Source organism: Podarcis erhardii (assembly GCF_964252035.2).
Source record: "Podarcis erhardii genome assembly, chromosome: 9".
In the NCBI taxonomy this organism is placed as follows: Eukaryota; Metazoa; Chordata; class Lepidosauria; order Squamata; family Lacertidae; genus Podarcis; species Podarcis erhardii.
In genome coordinates, this window is record NC_138512.1 from 70850185 (window position 1) to 70867264 (window position 17080).

Sequence of the window (17080 nt, forward strand, 5' to 3'; positions counted from 1 at the left end):
ATTAATCCGTTCCGCGAGTCTCTTCGTCTAGCGGTTTTTTCGTCTTGCGAAGCAAGCCCATTGACGGATTAGCGCTATTAGCGGCTTTTAGCGGCTTAGTGGATAAGCAGATAAGCAGCTTAGCGGCTTAGAAAAAGGGGGGGGGAGGAAGAAAACCCCGCAGGAACTCGCAAGACATTTTCGTCTTGCAAAGCAAGCCCATAGGAAATTCGTTTTGCGAAGCACCTCCAAAACGGAAAACCCTTTTGTCTAGCGGGTTTTCCGTCTTGCGAGGCATTCGTCTTGCGGGGCACCACTGTATTTCAAAAAGTGGAAAACTTGTTGAGGTTTTTTTTGGGGGGGGGAACGTTGTTGGAAATTCTCCCCCCCCCAAAAAAAAATCTACATTTCCGACTTGGGTTGCCCTACGCCTGATTTTCCCCATCAGGATCCCATTGGCACTTCCCCTCCAGTCCACAAGGCGGAGCCTCTACCTTCCAGTTACAGATAGGTAGCCGTGTTGGTCTGCCATGGTCAAAACAAAATAAAAAAATTCCTTCCAGTAGCACCTTAAAGACCAACTGAGTTAGTTCTAGGTATGAGCTTTCGTGTGCATGCACACTTCTTCAGATACACTGAAACAGAAGTCACCGGACCTTTCTATATAGTGAGAAGGTGGGGAGGGGTATTACTCAGAAGGGTGGTGGGAATGGGTGATTGGCAGATAGCTGCGATGAGCCTGTTGACGACTCTTAACGACTGCAATAGGTCTAACAGGAAAAAGCAAGGGGTGAGAAGGTGAAAAATGGCTTTGTCATGTATAATGAGATAAGAATCCAATGTCTTTGTTCAAACCAGGTCTCTCCATAGTTTTAAGTTTGGTGATAAGTTGCAATTCAGCAGCTTCTCTTTCTCTTTTTTTTAATAGTATTACAAAGGAATTTCAGAAATAGACTGGAAAGAGAAGCTGCTGAATTGCAACTTATCACCAAACTTAAAACTATGGAGAGATTCCAAACCCGGTGCCAGGTTTCAGCTAGCTTCCCGCTCTAATTTTTCGACGCGAAATGCATAAAGTGGGATTCGAAGTTAAGAGAGGCCGAAGGGCAGAGCGGCGGGTCCCTAGGAAACCGCGGCCGGCGCTAATATTGGGTTCCACTCTACCCTTTTCCTATCTCTATGGCCTGGTCGCGGCCCCTCCGCGTCTGGGTTGCCGTTTCCACCCGGACGACGGCGCTGAGCGGACCTTCCCAGGGTCAGTGGGTGCCGCCGCTGCCTCCGCCTCCGCTGCTCGGGTTCCCTCATGGCTTTCAACTTCGGGCCAGCCGCCGGCGCCGCAGCCGCCCCAAACCCTGCGGGTGAGTGCGGGGCGGAGAGGGGGGGGGGCGATGGGCGTGGCCCTGGTCGCCCTGGCAACCGGGAAGGTAGCGGGGGGGGGGCGGGCGGGGAAGGGCAGCACCTGTTGAATGAACGCGAATGAACGCGAAGAAGCCCGGCACAAAATGAAGATGCGCCTTAAGGTTGCCTGAAGGTCCGCTGGGCGCCGGGTTTTAGAACAGGAAGGGACCCTCGAGGGTCTTGGAGTCCAAACCCCTGCAATGCAAATGCAAGTGTGTGTGTGTGTGTGTGTGTGTACACATACACACACATATCCCCAAAGAAAACCCCCACTCCCACACGCAAAAGAGGCACTTAATAATAATAATAATAATAATAATATCACAGGGTCTGTATAAAAATGTAGCTATATATATCCCAAAGGAGGACCCCCCCACACAGAGAGAAAAGAGGCACTTATTATCATTATTCATTAATATCACAGGGTCTGTATAAAAATGTAGCTATATATATCCCAAAGGAGGACCCCCCCACACACAGAGAAAAGAGGCGCTTATTATTCATTATAATCACATTCATTAATATCACAGGGTCTATGTATAAATGTAACTATATATATCCCAAAGGAGCACCCCCACACACATACAAAAGAGGAACTTATTATCATTATTCATTAATATCACAGGGTGGTTGTAGAGAAAGGCCAAGGGGCTGCAAAGTGTGGCTCTCCCATGCCACGCTTCTATTTCCATCCATTAGCAAAACTAGGTCTCTGGCTGCTGCCAGTCCCATGTTGCAGAGCCCCACAAATAAACATAATTAGTGCTAATTCCTACGAAATACATACAGTAGGATTGTAGAGTCCCATGGCTTGGCTTTTGAAAAACAGGAGGTTCACAGTACTTAGCAAATTGAGAACCGCTGTGCTAGCCTGTTGTTGTCTGCCTGGTACTGCGAAGAGTACGTGTTTGTCTAGTATATGGCTGGCAGGCTGCATTTGACTTGGGAATTCACAAATTGCATGTTGATATGGACTGTTGTGATAATGTATGGGAAGCACTTTGAACAAAAATCCATGTTTAAATGCAAAGTATTTGTATTAATCAGCATGGGGAGAGAGTAATTCTAAGAAGGAGGTTTGGGGAAGGGAACCACTGTCAAGTTTGTTAATGGTTCTTTACTTGGTCATAGAATCATAGAATCATAGAGTTGGAAGAGACCACAAGGGCCATCGAGTCCAACCCCCTGCCAAGCAGGAAACCCCCTGCCAAGCAGGTCATTCATATCTACAAAATGATAAGCCTAAGTGTACTGCTCAGCTCTTTACTTCTAAACCCTTCAAAACGTAGACCATTCAAAACACCCTGCTCTCATTCTGAGAAGGAATTTTTATTTGCATGTTTTTGGAACTAATATTTGGCAGTGAAAACTTCATTTGTCCTATAACAGCAGAGAAACGCTCTTGTACTTTTTCTTGCTATGGACTGATGTTTCTTCTCCTGCGTTCTTTGAAATTTCTCATTTTTGCTAACCAGAAATGGTTTTACTGCTTACATGTTTTGTTTCTCACTAATACTTCCTTGCTTTCTTTTCTGCTTCCCACTCATCAGGATTTGGTGGGCTTGAAACAGCAAACTCCACTGCCAGCGGGTTTAATTTTGGGGGTTTTGGATTAACTGCTAATCCTGCAGTGAATTTTAATATTGGGAATTTTGGTGTGTCTACTACCTCGGCTCCACCATTCAATTTTGGTAACAGTCTGGCCAGTGCAGGTAGAGAATGCACACAAGTGGTGTTTGTAATTGCATTGTTGCTGGGAAGGGTCCAAGAATTTGCTTCAGGCACCTGGGGTCTAAACTCATTCATGTGGCATTGTTCCATTAAAATCCATTAAAGACCTCTTTCAGTGTTTAAGGACTGGAGTAGAAGCAGAATACTTCTTTTGCTTTTATCCTTGTAGCTTTTAAAATAACGTTTGCATCGGACTCCTTAAATGTATGGCTGAAATGCTTAATTTTTCAAAGCTGTTTTATCACTGCAAAGAGAGACTGCTCTGATTCAGCAGTTGCTTATGGGAACATAACGCTTCACAGAAACAGATAGGTAGCCGTGTTGGTCTGTCATGGTCAAAACAAAATAAAAAAATTCCTTCCAGTAGCACCTTAAAGACCAACTGAGTTAGTTCTAGGTATGAAGAAGTGTGCATGCACACGAAAGCTCATACCTAGAACTAACTCAGTTGGTCTTTAAGGTGCTACTGGAAGGAATTTTTTTATTTTGTTTTGCTTCACAGAAAGATGCAGTCTATGTGTTCGTTAAAGAAATGATTGATCAGGTCCCTCCACCATTCAATAAATGAGGAAGTCTGCACAGTCAGGAAATCCATGTGAGAGGCAACACAGCATTGTGGGACTACTAGCTACTTGCTGTGATATAATGTGTGAAGGGAAGACAACCTCTCCAAACATGGGATGAATTCATGGCAAATCATTTCGCCATAGTACACATCCACCATGTTTGTGCCCTATCAGCTTGGGAGGGTGTGGAATTCTCACTTTCCTTTAACAATTTCCCCGTTTACTGTGTGCCTATGAAACGGTGTAATGTGTGAATTAGCCTTGAATCCATGTGGATCTAGATTGGCTCATTTTCCTTGGGGGAAAACCGTTTTAATGACTCAGAGTGTCTTAGCAGGCCAAATTTGTCATGTGCATTCTGCAAACAGGGATATAAAATTATGATCCCTTGGTAATAAAGTTGAATAACTTTGAAAAGGTATTTTTCTGTATCTCAAATTCTTGGACCCTACTGCATTTATGTCTTCCCCCTTTCCTACGTCTCTTCATTGGATTTCAGTCATCACGAACTCACCACACTTTTATCAAGGCTTAATGGAGAAGCAAATTTTATACGATCAGCTAAAAAAATCCTCACTTTTGGTCTTTGAGAAATATGCTGGCTTTGACAAAAAGATTCCGACTTTTAAACATTCTCAACTATTTACCGTCTGTAGAACAAGTTGATAATTCAATTAGCTGATTTTGAACAGCCAGGCATTGATCCATCTTTGTACTTGAATGTGCCTGACATTAATATTCAGTATTCTAATATTTAGTATTTCTAATGCATTCATTTAGTGTTAACCTTCAGTTCTTGTGGCTGTTCGTATAGGAAATTACATCATTCCATAGTCCTATCATTTCTGTACTGTAATATGCAACAGTTTCAATTATTTGTATAGTGTAACTCTCATCTCAGCTGTTAAAGAAACCATTTGTTCATCCCAGTGACATTGTTTGCTTTGTGATTGGTCTGAATGGCTTTCACAATGCGAGTCTCTCTCGCACCTCCACCCACCGCATACAAATGCATGCACACTTCCAATCAGTTTTAAAATTCTTCTTGGAAAATTTCTGTGCAAGGAAGGACACGAGAAAGAGCTCACCATTGGACTACGATTGTCACTAGTATTACATTAAAATAATTGTTTTAAGATGGCAGCTATAGCTGAACTTTAAGCTTTTGAGTGCAGACAGGGATCACAAATTCTAATGCATTTATAAAAAATTTGTTTCAAACTAGTATTTATTTGTTTGTTTATTTATTCTTTTGTTTAATACATTTACAATCCTGCACTTTCATCCAAAGGAGCCCAGGGCAGCACTGATTTCAGTGGGACTAAAGCACAACTAACTTAGTCTTTGGGCCCATCCCGCAGTTTTATGACTGTATAGGTTTTGAGTGCTTCAGGACAGGTTTAACCAGTGCATCTTTCACCCAAAAAGTTCAGGCAGGAACAGTGCTGGTTGGTGCTTGGTCAAGGAGAAGAGCAGGGTCCATATAAGCAGTTGCAGGGCCAACGTGTTAATGGCAGGCTGGAACCCTTCTTCTGATTGAAACCTATTCTGGGAGCTCCAGCAAAGCCATTTAATCAACTCTGTTGTGCCTGTTTAACACAAAGAAAGGCATGCAAAGAGTGCTGGGAGCAGCTGGTTTCTACAATGCAAGGAGAATTCAGAAGACATATTTATGCCCACATAAGGAGCACTGATGTTCTAGAGTAGCTTAAAGCAGAGGCACTGCATTGATTAGTTTGTTTGTTTTTTAAAGAATTTAAATGTGTTTTCCTTCTAGTAACAGGATAGGCTTTCCAAAAAATAACAACAAAAATGTGCATCTGATATGATTTCCCAAAAGATGAAAGCGTGTTAGCTACTTTAGTGTTAGCCCCTTCTCTGCAATCACTTCGGCTTTAAACGAGGGCAACGCATACGAGTTGTTTCCTCAGCAGCATTCATTTGTCATCATCTCCCTTCCTAAAAAAAAACTTACCAGCATGTGATCATCAAAACTGTGGCCTCGTAAGAGCCTGCTGGGCTTCTTCTTCTTTTGATTTTGGCCTTTTGGTTTCCTAGGGGCCTTTGGAGGATTTGGGACGGCAAACACCACAGCTGGATCTACGTTCAGCTTCTCGGCACCTACCAACACCGGGGCTGGTGGTAAGAGCGCATGAATTGCACTGCACATGTGTGTCTTTCCAGTTAAAGCGTTGCGGGAGCTTAGCATGACCTTATTCACACTGTGTTGTCCCGCTTTTCTTCTTTCAAGGGTTGTTTAGTGCTACCCAGAACAAGGGTTTTGGATTTGGTACTGGCTTCGGGACAGGTACCGGACTTGGGACAGGTTTGGGAACTGGTTTGGGATTTGGAGCCTTCAGCACCCAGCAGCAGCAACCAAGTAAGTACCCTAAGGCTAAATAGTGCCAGGGGTTTTATCTAACCTCTTTATTTCATATTGGAGCTCCTTCTTTCCTCTCTTCGTCTCTCCCTCCCATCAGACATCTGGGTGACAGCCTGTTGGGCAAAGAAGTGGACTTTATGAACTGTCAAAACAAAAAAATCCTTCCAGTAGCACCTTCAGATCTGAAGAAGTGTGCATGCACACGAAAGCTCATACCTAGAACTAACTTAGTTGGTCTTTAAGGTGCTACTGGAAGGAATTTTTTGTTTTGACTATGGCAGACCAACACGGCTACCTATCTGTAACTGGATTTATGAATCCAGTTTATGAACTGTATTCTGGTTGGGTGTTTCAGGCGCCTGCTGTAGCTATTACTTTTGTCAGACATACATATATCTGCCTGAATGAGATAGGATCTGCCCATGCGATGCCCACCTGGTGGAAAATCTTGCTCACATGGCCCTTAAATGTAAAATGTATGATTATCTCTGCCAATAATTTCTAGGGCACCTATGTATTCCAACATGGAAACCAGAGACAGAGGTTATACGCTTCTTATTACAGGGGAGAGACCAGAAGCGCACCAAGACAGTAGCTAAGTTCCTCTATTTGATTTTTTGTCACCGAAGTATGCTACAGGATCCTGCCCTTGTTGGAGACCCACAGAGATGAAATAGATTGCTTGCCTCTTCTTCCCTTTGGCAAATGACTGTACTGTTGAAAGGGCGACGAGATCGCACTGGCCTATTTATTCTGAATGTTTGTATGTGGTGCCAATAAAGGTTTGATGATGATCATGATATATCTGCCTAAATTGCAAAAAATATAATAGCGATAAGCTCAGAAAATATGTAAACTCTTGGTCAGCATCTTATTTTACAAAGGGGCTACTTTGAGGAGAGGATAGTAGGCTAGCCTTGAGTGGTTGGATTTCATTTGCCATCTATCTTCCCATCTCATTTTAGCACTAGGAAGCCTCTTCAGCCAGCCTGCTCAAGCCCCTGCCCAGTCTAACCAGTTGATAAACACAGCAAGTGCCCTTTCTGCACCCACGCTGTTGGGAGATGAGCGAGATGCCATTTTGGCCAAGTGGAACCAGCTGCAGGCATTTTGGGGCACAGGCAAAGGATATTTCAACAACAGCATTGCCCCAGTGGAGTTCTCGCAGGAAAACCCGTTTTGCAGGTTTAAGGTATGATTGGTTTTTCTGAAGACCACCTTCTTGGAAACGGTTGGTTGGCTAGCTAGTCTTAACTGCTGCTAGACATTTAGAGTTGATTTCCTTCGCTACATTTCAGGGAGTTGTGGAATCGTAGCTTTCATGTCTTTGTGGTGCTGCAGCAAAAAGTTTGGGTATCTTTTTGTTGGCTGAAAAGGCTGGTGTCTATTCACAGGCTGTTGGCTATAGCTGCATGTCCAACAACAAGGATGAAGATGGCTTGGTAGCACTGGTCTTCAACAAGAAGGAATCAGAAATCCGAAGCCAGCAGCAGCAGCTTGTGGAATCTTTGCACAAAATCTTAGGCTCAAACCAGACTCTCACAGTCAACGTGGAAGGTGTGAAGACCATGCCAGATGATCAGTAAGTACATTGCATGGTGCATGTGTGTCCCTTCCTGGCAAGAAGAGGCCTCTTTATGCCCAAGGAGAGTAACATGCTTGATGCAGGCATGGCTAACAGGTGTAGGCACACCCATTTCACCTCGCCTCCTGTGCTGGTCCCGTGGGTTACCTGAGAGGCGAGGTCCAAGTCCGGTCCGTGGTCAAAGGTACAACATGGAGGAAGTTCGTAGAAGCTGAAGCTGGGTGCAGGACAGGGAGTCGGGCAAAGTCAGGAACAGGCTTGCAAGCAGGGAGCCAGGGCAGGGCAGGCAGGAAAGCAGGACAGGGTTCAGGCAGGAACTAGCAACCAACAATTTTGTTCCTGCAACTTGGGACTGGGACTGGCTGGCTTTTATCTGCCGTGAGGCATAGGGCGTCCCTGATCCTCTGGTGACTCGCCTCTCCTGGCCTGGAGGCGAGCACTACTCCTGCGGGAACTTAGTTCCCTCCGCCTCTCTGCCCTGAGCCTCTGCAGCTCAGGAGAGGTTGGAGGGTTACCGGACCCAGAGGCAACCACAGCTTCCCCTGACGGGGCTGAGAGTGGGGCACCTGCAGGCAATGGGTCCTCCATCCCCTCAGGAGCCAGAGCAGACTCAGATGGTGCCTGCACCTGAGGATCCAGCACAGGTGAGGACCCTTCAGGCTCATGCCCCAGCCCCGGCTCAGCTGGTTCTGGAGGCAGGGAATCCTGTGCAGGCTGGGATCCCTCAGGTTCAGCATCCGAGTCCAAATCCCAGGCAATAAAAATAAAAATAAAAATAAAAATTTATTATTTATACCCCGCCCATCTGGCGGGGCCTCGCCAGCCACTCTGGGCAGCTTCCAAAAGAATATTAAAATACTGTGATACATCAAACAGTAAAAGCATCCCTAAACAGGGCTGCCTTCAGATGTCTTCTAAGAGTCTGGTAGTTGTTGTTCTCTTTGACATCTGGTGGGAGGGCGTTCCACAGGGCGGGTGCCACTACCGAGAAGGCCCTCTGCCTGGTTCCCTGTAACTTGGCTTCTCGCAGTGAGGGAACCGCCAGAAGGCCCTCGGTGCTGGACCTTAGTGTCCGGGTAGAACGATGGAGGTGGAGACGCTCCTTCAGGTATACTGGACCGAGGCCGTTTAGGGCTTTAAAGGTCAGCACCAGCACTTTGAATTGTGCTCGGAAACGTACTGGGAGCCAATGCAGGTCTTTCAAGACCGGTGTTATATGGTCTCGGCGGCCGCTCCCTGTCACCAGTCTGGCTGCTGCGTTCTGGATTAGTTGTAGTTTCCGGGTCACCTTCAAAGGTAGCCCCACGTAGAGCGCATTGCAGTAGTCCAAGCGGGAGATAACCAGAGCATGCACCACTCTGGCGAGGCAGTCCGCAGGCAGATAGGGTCACACCTCCTTTGTTCCTCTCTGTGCCAGATTGGGCAGAGGTGCTTCCTCTTATCTGCAAGACATCCCTCTCAGGAGGAGGTGAAGGCACCCCAGAGGCTTGTCATTTGGAGGTCCATGTACAGAGTGTCCCATCCAAGTCGCTGGTGGGTGGAAATTGCTGCCATAGCAAGCTCCATACATACATCAGATGAAGAGCCCAGCCAGGCAGATAATAATTGGAGGAAGCTGGCCAGACCATCTCAGTTGGTTAGAGCATGGTGCTGAGAATGCCAAGGTTGCAGGTTCAATCCCCATAAGGGACAGCTACATGACCCTGCATTGCAGGGTGTTGGACCAGATGATCCTCAGGGTCCCTTGCAATTCTATGGTGCTATGAATACATTTGGTTTTTTGAGATCAACCTTGAGCGTAACAACAGTAAATCATTTTAAAATGTGTAAAATGTGTTTGTATTGGCTCTTTTAGGACTGAAGTAGTCATCTATGTTGTTGAGCGATCTCCAAACGGGACTTCCAGGCGAGTCCCATCTACCACTCTGTATGCACACTTTGAACAAGCAAATGTCAAAAACCAGCTGCAGCAGCTTGGAGTCACCCTCATCATGGCCAGGACAGAGCTTTCTCCAGCACAGGTCAAGCAGCTTCTACAGAGTCCTCCTGCAGGTAATCTGTACTGCAGCTAAGTGCTTTGGTTAGATCAGGCTTCCTCAACCTTGCCCCTCCAGATGTTTTTGGCCTACAACTCCCATGATTCCTAGCTAGCAGGACCAGTGGTCAGGGATTATGGGAATTGTAGTCTCAAAACATCTGGAGGGCCGAGGTTGAGGAAGCCTGGGTTAGATGATGGAGGAGCATGTCCTGCTGTAATACAAGCTGAAAGAACTGTCATGTTCTTTAAAAATAAGTATTTGGCCAGCGATTTAAGGGGTTTGCTTTAAATATGGGATGTATTTTAATTGGCTTGTAGATACAATCTGGAAAGAGACCTAAAGGACAAGTAAATAATCTTCTAACTCACTCATTGTGCTGTAGATCAGCAGTTGGTTGGTTTTTTTTCCTTTTCCCTCATGAGATAAAACATCAGGACAGAAGCAGAAAGTGGTACTTGCAGCAGCAATTAATGCTGCTTTAGGGGTGGGTTCTCACAAGAGAAAAATTCACTGAATTAATTGGAAATGGGATATGAAGAGAATATCTGAAGTGTGCTAAAACTCACTTCTGAAATGTAGTTCACCTGTTTCTTTGGAGGGGAGGGGGGCTATGATTTATATGTATGTTAAACCTGGGTGTGTGTTTTTTAGCAAGATAAATCTTACCTCCAACTGATCCTAATAAACAATGGCTGAGGCTCAATGACTCGATATTGTCCTCAACGGCTTAACTTGTTTTTCCTTTTCCAGGAGTTGATCCAATCATTTGGGAACAGGCCAAAGTTGACAATCCAGATCCTGAAAAGTAAGTCTGGTGGTTTTCAAGGTGGTTTTTGCATTGCTTGGATAATTTGTTATGGGAATTATGTGTCTTTCTGAGAAGGGGTGGGCAAAATGAGCACTCTGGAGACTACAGCTCCCAAGAGCAACAGCTGGAAAATAGTCATAACGCCACACCGAAATCTAGATGGCTTTCAGTTAGGCAGAGCATGCAAGACTGTACCATCACAAGAATGCATGTTTGAGTGTGTCCCTGTGTTAAAATCTTGCTTTGTTACTACTACATTGGGGAGAAGCTACGCTAAATTTGCAGGTTGAAGAAGGTTTTAGATGTTGTTGCATATTCAGGCATGCTATCCCTCATGCATACTAATAGGAGCTTGTTGGGACGTCAAACCCAACAGTCTTCAGTGGAATCTGTTAAGCCTTCCAGCTGCTGGCAACAGAGTTAGCACAATCAAGGGTGTGTGTGCATGTGTTTGAACCAGATTCATGGTAATTTACCAGAGAAAAAACCACCGTCTTTTCCCCCTAAAGGAGTCAAGCCCCCTGACTCCCTAGATGGAGTGCCTTGTTTGCTCCTATAGCCTATTCATTTCTATGTGTTGCCTAATTTCTACCATGTCAATGCTCTTACTTCTGTAGGCTAATTCCAGTGCCGATGGTTGGTTTCAAAGAACTGTTGAGGAGGTTGAAAGTCCAAGACCAAATGACGAAGCAGCATCAAACCAGATTAGATGTGAGCACCAGCTTCTGAATACCACTGTTGTGATCATTTATGGCTGACAATGGATGCTCTGGCTAAGAGTCTAGTTGCCTTTTGCTTTGTAAATCCTGTGTTCCAGGTGCCAGAAACTTATTACCATAAAACACTCTGGACTCTCGGGGCCAGGGATTGGTCGCTTGCTCCACCTAGGCTGGGGTTAGCAATTTCCCAGCAATTGTAAAGAGCGTGGAAGATGCTAAACTTGAGGAATCAAAATGCATAGCACATTCTACAATACTTCCACTGAGCTTCTACTGCTTCTGTGTTCCAGGGCACAAATCAACCCAGTCTCTTCACTTTCACTAGGAGCTACACTTGAGATGCTCAAAGTGAAGTCTTACGTCCCTATTTCCCCCCCTAATTTATAGCTTTATTAGAACAATCCATACATTTTACGAAAGCAAAAAACAACACCATCACATTCTCTTGACTTCCATTCATCCCCTTGCGTTATCTAAACTTCATTTTCTACTTCACACTTTTATATTTCCTCTTTTTAAATATTTAAAATTACTTTATTATTTGGTCCTCTGTTGTCTTGCAAGATTCAGTCCAGACCCGTCAAAGCATTTAGATTTTTACAGTACTGTTTTATATACTCTCTAAAGACATTCCATTCTTTATTTAATCTCTGTTTTGAGTCATCTCTTAAACTTCCCGTCATTTTGGCTGCTTCTGTATATTCTATCATCTTTACCTGCCAGTCTAATTTGGTGGGTATCACTTGTCCTTTCCAATTTTTTTGCTATTAAAATTCTAGCCACTGTTGTTGCATGCATGAAGATTAAAAAAAAAGGGGGGGATTTCAGTCTAACCTCCCTAATTTAGAGGAGGGACATAGCTCACTATAGTACATGTTATGCGCAGAAGGTCCCAGGTTCACTCATTAACATCTCAAAGTAGTGTTGGCAAAAACTGTCTGAATTACTCCTTGTAAGTGCAGACAATATAACTGTTTGAGTTGCAATAAGGCAGCTTCCTGTGTTTAGTCTTAAATCTGTCCAGTGGCTAAACCAGTAATACCTCTTCACTTGCATACTAACTTCAATGGTATCAAATCTGTTTTAATCTTTGAGTTCTGTTATTCTTACTGGGACCAGCTGGCTTGGTTAGTTAAAAGGGTTCCCCGCCTCAAAGCATTTCTGCTATGGTACATTGCATCCATTTTTTCTCTCTCTGCAGTTGGCTTGTTGTGATTTTTGAAGCGTGTGTTTTTGATTTTCAGGGGATTTTTAGAGCAGTCACTGTAGATCCACCCAGCTCCATAATTCTGTAGCTAGTTGTGGACTGTAGCTGCAAAGGATTTAAAAGGCTTTTGACACATGAAGGGACACCTAGGTGTAAAAGCTGATAGTTCACAACCTGTGCATTCTCTCTAAACAGTTGACCCAATCTCTCCCTGTCTGTAGATAATATCAGAAGACATAAGTGAGCTTCAGAAAAACCAGACTACAACGATGGCCAAAATAGCTCAGTACAAGAGGAAGCTAATGGATCTTTCACACAGAACATTGCAGGTAGGCTGTTGCTTGTCCCTGTGGTAAAAATGGGTGGTGATTAAGAACATTGGTAAAGTGCAGTAGCAAAGAACATGAGATCAGGTCAAGTCTCAATTCAAGTAGGGTTGTCTAAGGTGGTCCTTAGGCAAGCTCCTCTCTGCCTCAGTCCTCCCATCTGCAGTTTGGGGGAAGATGGATAAGACCATAAAAAGAGAGTCCCAGGTCCCTCTATACCTGCATCCTGATTCCATCTGGGGCCAGACAGATGATTCTGGGAAATCCATAAGCCCAGGCCATAAAGGCAAGACATTGCGTTTTCTCCCAGACCCCTATGGTACCTTAGAACACTGAGGTTCCCCATTGCTGTCATGGCTAATCAGCCACCAGTAGATAGATCTTCATTCTCCTCTTAAAGCCATTCAAACTGCTGTTTGGATAAGAGATCAAAGAAACTTTGGGTCTTGATCCCAGTTTAGCCACACACTGCCCCTTCCCTTTCTAGGTTCTGCTTTCTCATTCCCCCCCCTCCCCCCTTTTATAATTGAAAAACAACAGTTGATATGGTACATGGTTGATTTATGCAATGGAATAATGTACATTGGACATGTTTATTTTACGGTCTCTTAATTTTCAACTGTATCTTAAAAAATAAATTATTACACAACTAGGGAGAAAATGGGTTTATAAGCTCCTCTTTCTTTTTTTCACTTCCATTACTCTGTAAACCTCCATGTGTATCTTATAATAATAATAATAATTTTATTATTTGTACCCTGCCCACCTGAGGGAGCGTCTCCACCCCCATCATTCTGCCCGGACACTGAGGTCCAGCACTGAGGGCCTTCTGGCGGTTCCCTTGCTGCGAGAAGCCAAGTTACAGGGAACCAGGCAGAGAAAGGGCCTTCTCGGTGCTGGCGCCCGCCCTGTGGAACGCCCTCCCACCAGATGTCAAAGAGAAGAACAAACTACCAGACTTTTAGAAGACATCTTAAGGCAGCCCTGTTTAGGGAAGCTTTTAATGTTTAATAGACTATTGTATTTTAATATTTTGTTGGAAGCCGCCCAGAGTGGCTGGGGAAACCCAGCCAGATGGGCGGGGTATAAATAAATTATTATTATTATTATTATTATTATTATTATTATTATTATTATTTATTATATTTTATTATTCTTCCAACAAAATACTAAAACACAGTAAGACATCAAACATTAAAAAAACTTCCCTGTACAGGGCTGCCTTCAAATGTCTAACTCTTTGACATCTGATAGGAGGGTGTTCCACAGGGTGGGCGCCACTACCAATAAGGCCTCTGTGTAAAGACACTCTGCATCTGTCCACTCCCTTGAGCGGCCTTATTGACCTCAGGTGTGTCTGAGGATAGCCTTCCCATTTCCAGGTATATTTTGCATCCCCAAGGCACCTGGGGAAAAACAGACCAGGTGCTCCACATTCAGCTGTGCTGCCCAAAAAAGGGCAATCTCTTTTTTTGGTAAGGGGTAGCCTTCTAAAGCATCTCAGTTTCTTCACGAAGGTGTTAATCAAGCAAGAGATCCAGAGGAAAAGCGGCTATGCCATCCAAGCCGATGAGGAGCAGCTTCGCGTACAGTTGGATACGATCCAGTGTGAACTCAATGCTCCCACGCAGTTCAAGGTCAGCAACTCAGGACGCATAACCAAACATAGAACTTTGCAATAAGCTGCCTGGTGCTTTGTGCTTGCTCCTTCTGTGCACTTTCATTTCATGCCTGTCTTACATCTCCCAAGTTCTTTTATGCTAATGTGGAAGGCTGTGTCTGTCTTGGACCTATGCCACGCTGTTTGTTCATGTTTAGATGCATTTTAGAGTTCCTCTTTGAAAAATCATACAATGACAGTGTCTTTGAAAATGCCTCCAGCTCCTTCAAACTAATCTGGTAAAATCTGTAAGTGGTATATTTTCACAGGCCTCTCAACCTGATCGCTGACACTTCCTTTCAAGAAAGCAGCCTTAGGGAGAGGTTACGGAGTCAAGTCAGCAGGGTGCCACATCAGTCTGAGAGGCCTTGAGATACTTGCTTGTTGGAGATACTAAGGCAGGGGGCGGCAAGGTTTACCTCGCCTGGGCCAGTTCACTCCAGCGGAGATTCCTCCGTGGGCCGGATTGTGTGCGTGCGTGATTTCCGGCGTCTGCGTAGACACAATTTCCGGCGTTGTGGAAGCGAATCCCTGTGCCGCGCTGGCTTAGTGGAGCGCACAGGGGCTCGCCAAGCGGGTGACTTGGGAGCAGCCCATGGGCCTTAGGTTGCCTATCCCTGTACTAAGGACTGGATCTGCTTATAAATCTCTGGCACTTGTCCCACAGGCAGGGAAAAAGAAACTGCTTTCTGCCCTGAATTCAGAGTTTCTTCCTTTATTTTTTCCAGGGCCGGCTGAATGAGTTGATGTCCCAGATCAGAATGCAGAACCACTTTGGAGCCGTGAGATCGGAAGAGAGGTACTACATCGATGCAGACCTCTTGCGGGAAATTAAACAGGTAACAATCGGCAGGAATGCAAATTCCTTCGTCACTATAACATGAGAAAGTCCTGGATGCATATTTTGTGCTTCCACTATTTCCATTCCCAAAGAATTGGATGTTTCTGTTGCATGAGGTGAGGGAGCGGGATGGCCATTGAAATTTGTGTTTGGTAGCATAGAAAACCTGGGGGACGGACTCCATGGTGCAGAGCCTCCGCTGCAAGCCCTGGTCAACCCTAATTTTTGGCCATTTGCCACCAGGCAACGCTTACGTGTTTCCAAGGTGGTCTTCCAAAACATAAGGGCTAGAAACTTGCATTTAAAAAACAACACACTGAAACATAGTAAGCTGAATAAGGCAACAAGAGCTGTGACCTAATCCTGGGTCTGGATTCCAGTGTTAATATGTATGGAAGAGGGGATATCAGCATGTGACTTTCTGCTGAGTAACCCATGTCTCTCATGTAAACACATAGGGGAAAGATTGGAGCAGTTGTGATCTCTCAGTTGAGGACTGATGCCTAGCATTTTACAAACAGAAGGGCTGAGCGTTGCCAGGAAATTTACAGGCTAGGCTTGGGAAGGTCAGAGTGGAGTGTTTACATTGCTATTCTGTCTCCCCTTCCCTTTCTTTTAGCATCTGAAGCAGCAACAAGAAGGGCTCAGCCACCTGATCAGCATCGTAAAAGATGACCTGGAAGATATAAAGCTCATAGAACATGGATTAAATGAGAGCATACCTATCAGAGGAGGGGTGTTCAGTTGATGGGCACCCTTCCATTGTCCAGAGGCATATGGAACCTGTAATTTCCTCTCCATGACCAAAACTCACTAGGTGGTTTAAAATATATCTATCTATCAATAAATCTTATTATGGGGCGAGAGGAGTCCAATAGTATTGGTGTCCTTTCCCCAATTTGGCCATCAAGTGGTTCGGTTTCCTAATGGTGCAGCTGGTTTCAAGAACAGACTTTAGACACTTCAGAAGCTGCTTTGTGATCTAAGCCTGCAATTTTGGCACTATCGACTGTGTGGGTTAGGTTTATGAAGACACCTTCCGTGTTAACATCTTGAGAGGAAATACAATGTTATTGCTTACAGGAAACACACCCCAAAATAACTGCTGGTTGTTTATGTGCCCATAAGACATTGTCCAATCTGTTTAAACAAACTTCAAAATAAAGCTTTGAACCTTCTACATTACAGGGGGGAAACTGGATGTCTGATGTGCTTCTTTCAGACAGGTGATGGAAAAGAAGCACTGGATAAAGGTGTTTAAAAACAAAAAAACTATTGGTATCTAAAGCCTATATTTTTATATCATTTTAATTCAACAGAATATGCAAAACCTTCTTTCTAAGAGGTAATAAAATCAAATATTTACCCTTGTTATCTTGCTGTATGCTGTTTGTAATGGAACACCAGTTTTGCAAATTTGTGCAGTGGATGCAATTTCTTCCTAAGCAGCATTTGAGGAATTGCCCTAAAGAGTTCCTCACTTGGTAGGATGCTCTTATCAGCCACAACAGTGTGATTTTTCTATTGTTGTTGATTCCTCAGCAGGGCATCCCTCCTCTTTCATTAACATCACCATTACAGTTCTCTGTGTTTAAGCTATAGCGCTCATTTTGCTTATATACTTTCTATGTGCTGAAGATCAAAACTAAACTGAACTGAACTGACCCGATACTGAAACGAAGCCAAGAGTTTGCTTCATGACTCTGGTCTGGGGGTAGTGCTGCTACAAAGCCCTCCTCAAAAATAGCAGTGGATGAGCTGGCTGGAGCGGGGAGAAACAATTGGCAAAAACTGCAAGTAATGATTGCAGCAGGAAAAGCTGTTGCGATTTAATAAAA

General features: G+C 44.4%; 1 protein-coding gene and 1 long non-coding RNA gene across 3 annotated transcripts; both read left to right on the forward strand.

Annotated features, from left to right (window-relative positions):
• The first annotated feature begins 1041 nt into the window (after positions 1–1041).
• NUP54 (nucleoporin 54) lies at positions 1042–16438 on the forward strand. 2 transcript variants are annotated; one of them, XM_081876996.1, is made up of 13 exons: positions 1042–1337; positions 2928–3089; positions 5733–5816; positions 5926–6054; positions 7023–7249; positions 7452–7639; positions 9498–9694; positions 10432–10486; positions 11107–11200; positions 12637–12744; positions 14259–14378; positions 15130–15240; positions 15862–16438. In XM_081876996.1, the coding sequence occupies exons 1-13, from the start codon at positions 1283–1285 to the stop codon at positions 15988–15990; spliced, it is 1659 nt and encodes a 552-aa protein (XP_081733122.1). In that variant the 5' UTR covers positions 1042–1282; the 3' UTR covers positions 15991–16438. The 2 variants fall into 2 exon arrangements, with proteins under 2 accessions (XP_081733122.1, XP_081733121.1); XM_081876995.1 differs by lacking the exon at positions 2928–3089 and having other exon boundaries at positions 1054–1337.
• Positions 3105–5416, forward strand: LOC309350480. The gene is made up of 2 exons (XR_014160421.1): positions 3105–3420; positions 3621–5416. It is a non-coding gene; the product is annotated as an uncharacterized lncRNA (long non-coding RNA).
• Positions 16439–17080: the final 642 nt, after the last annotated feature.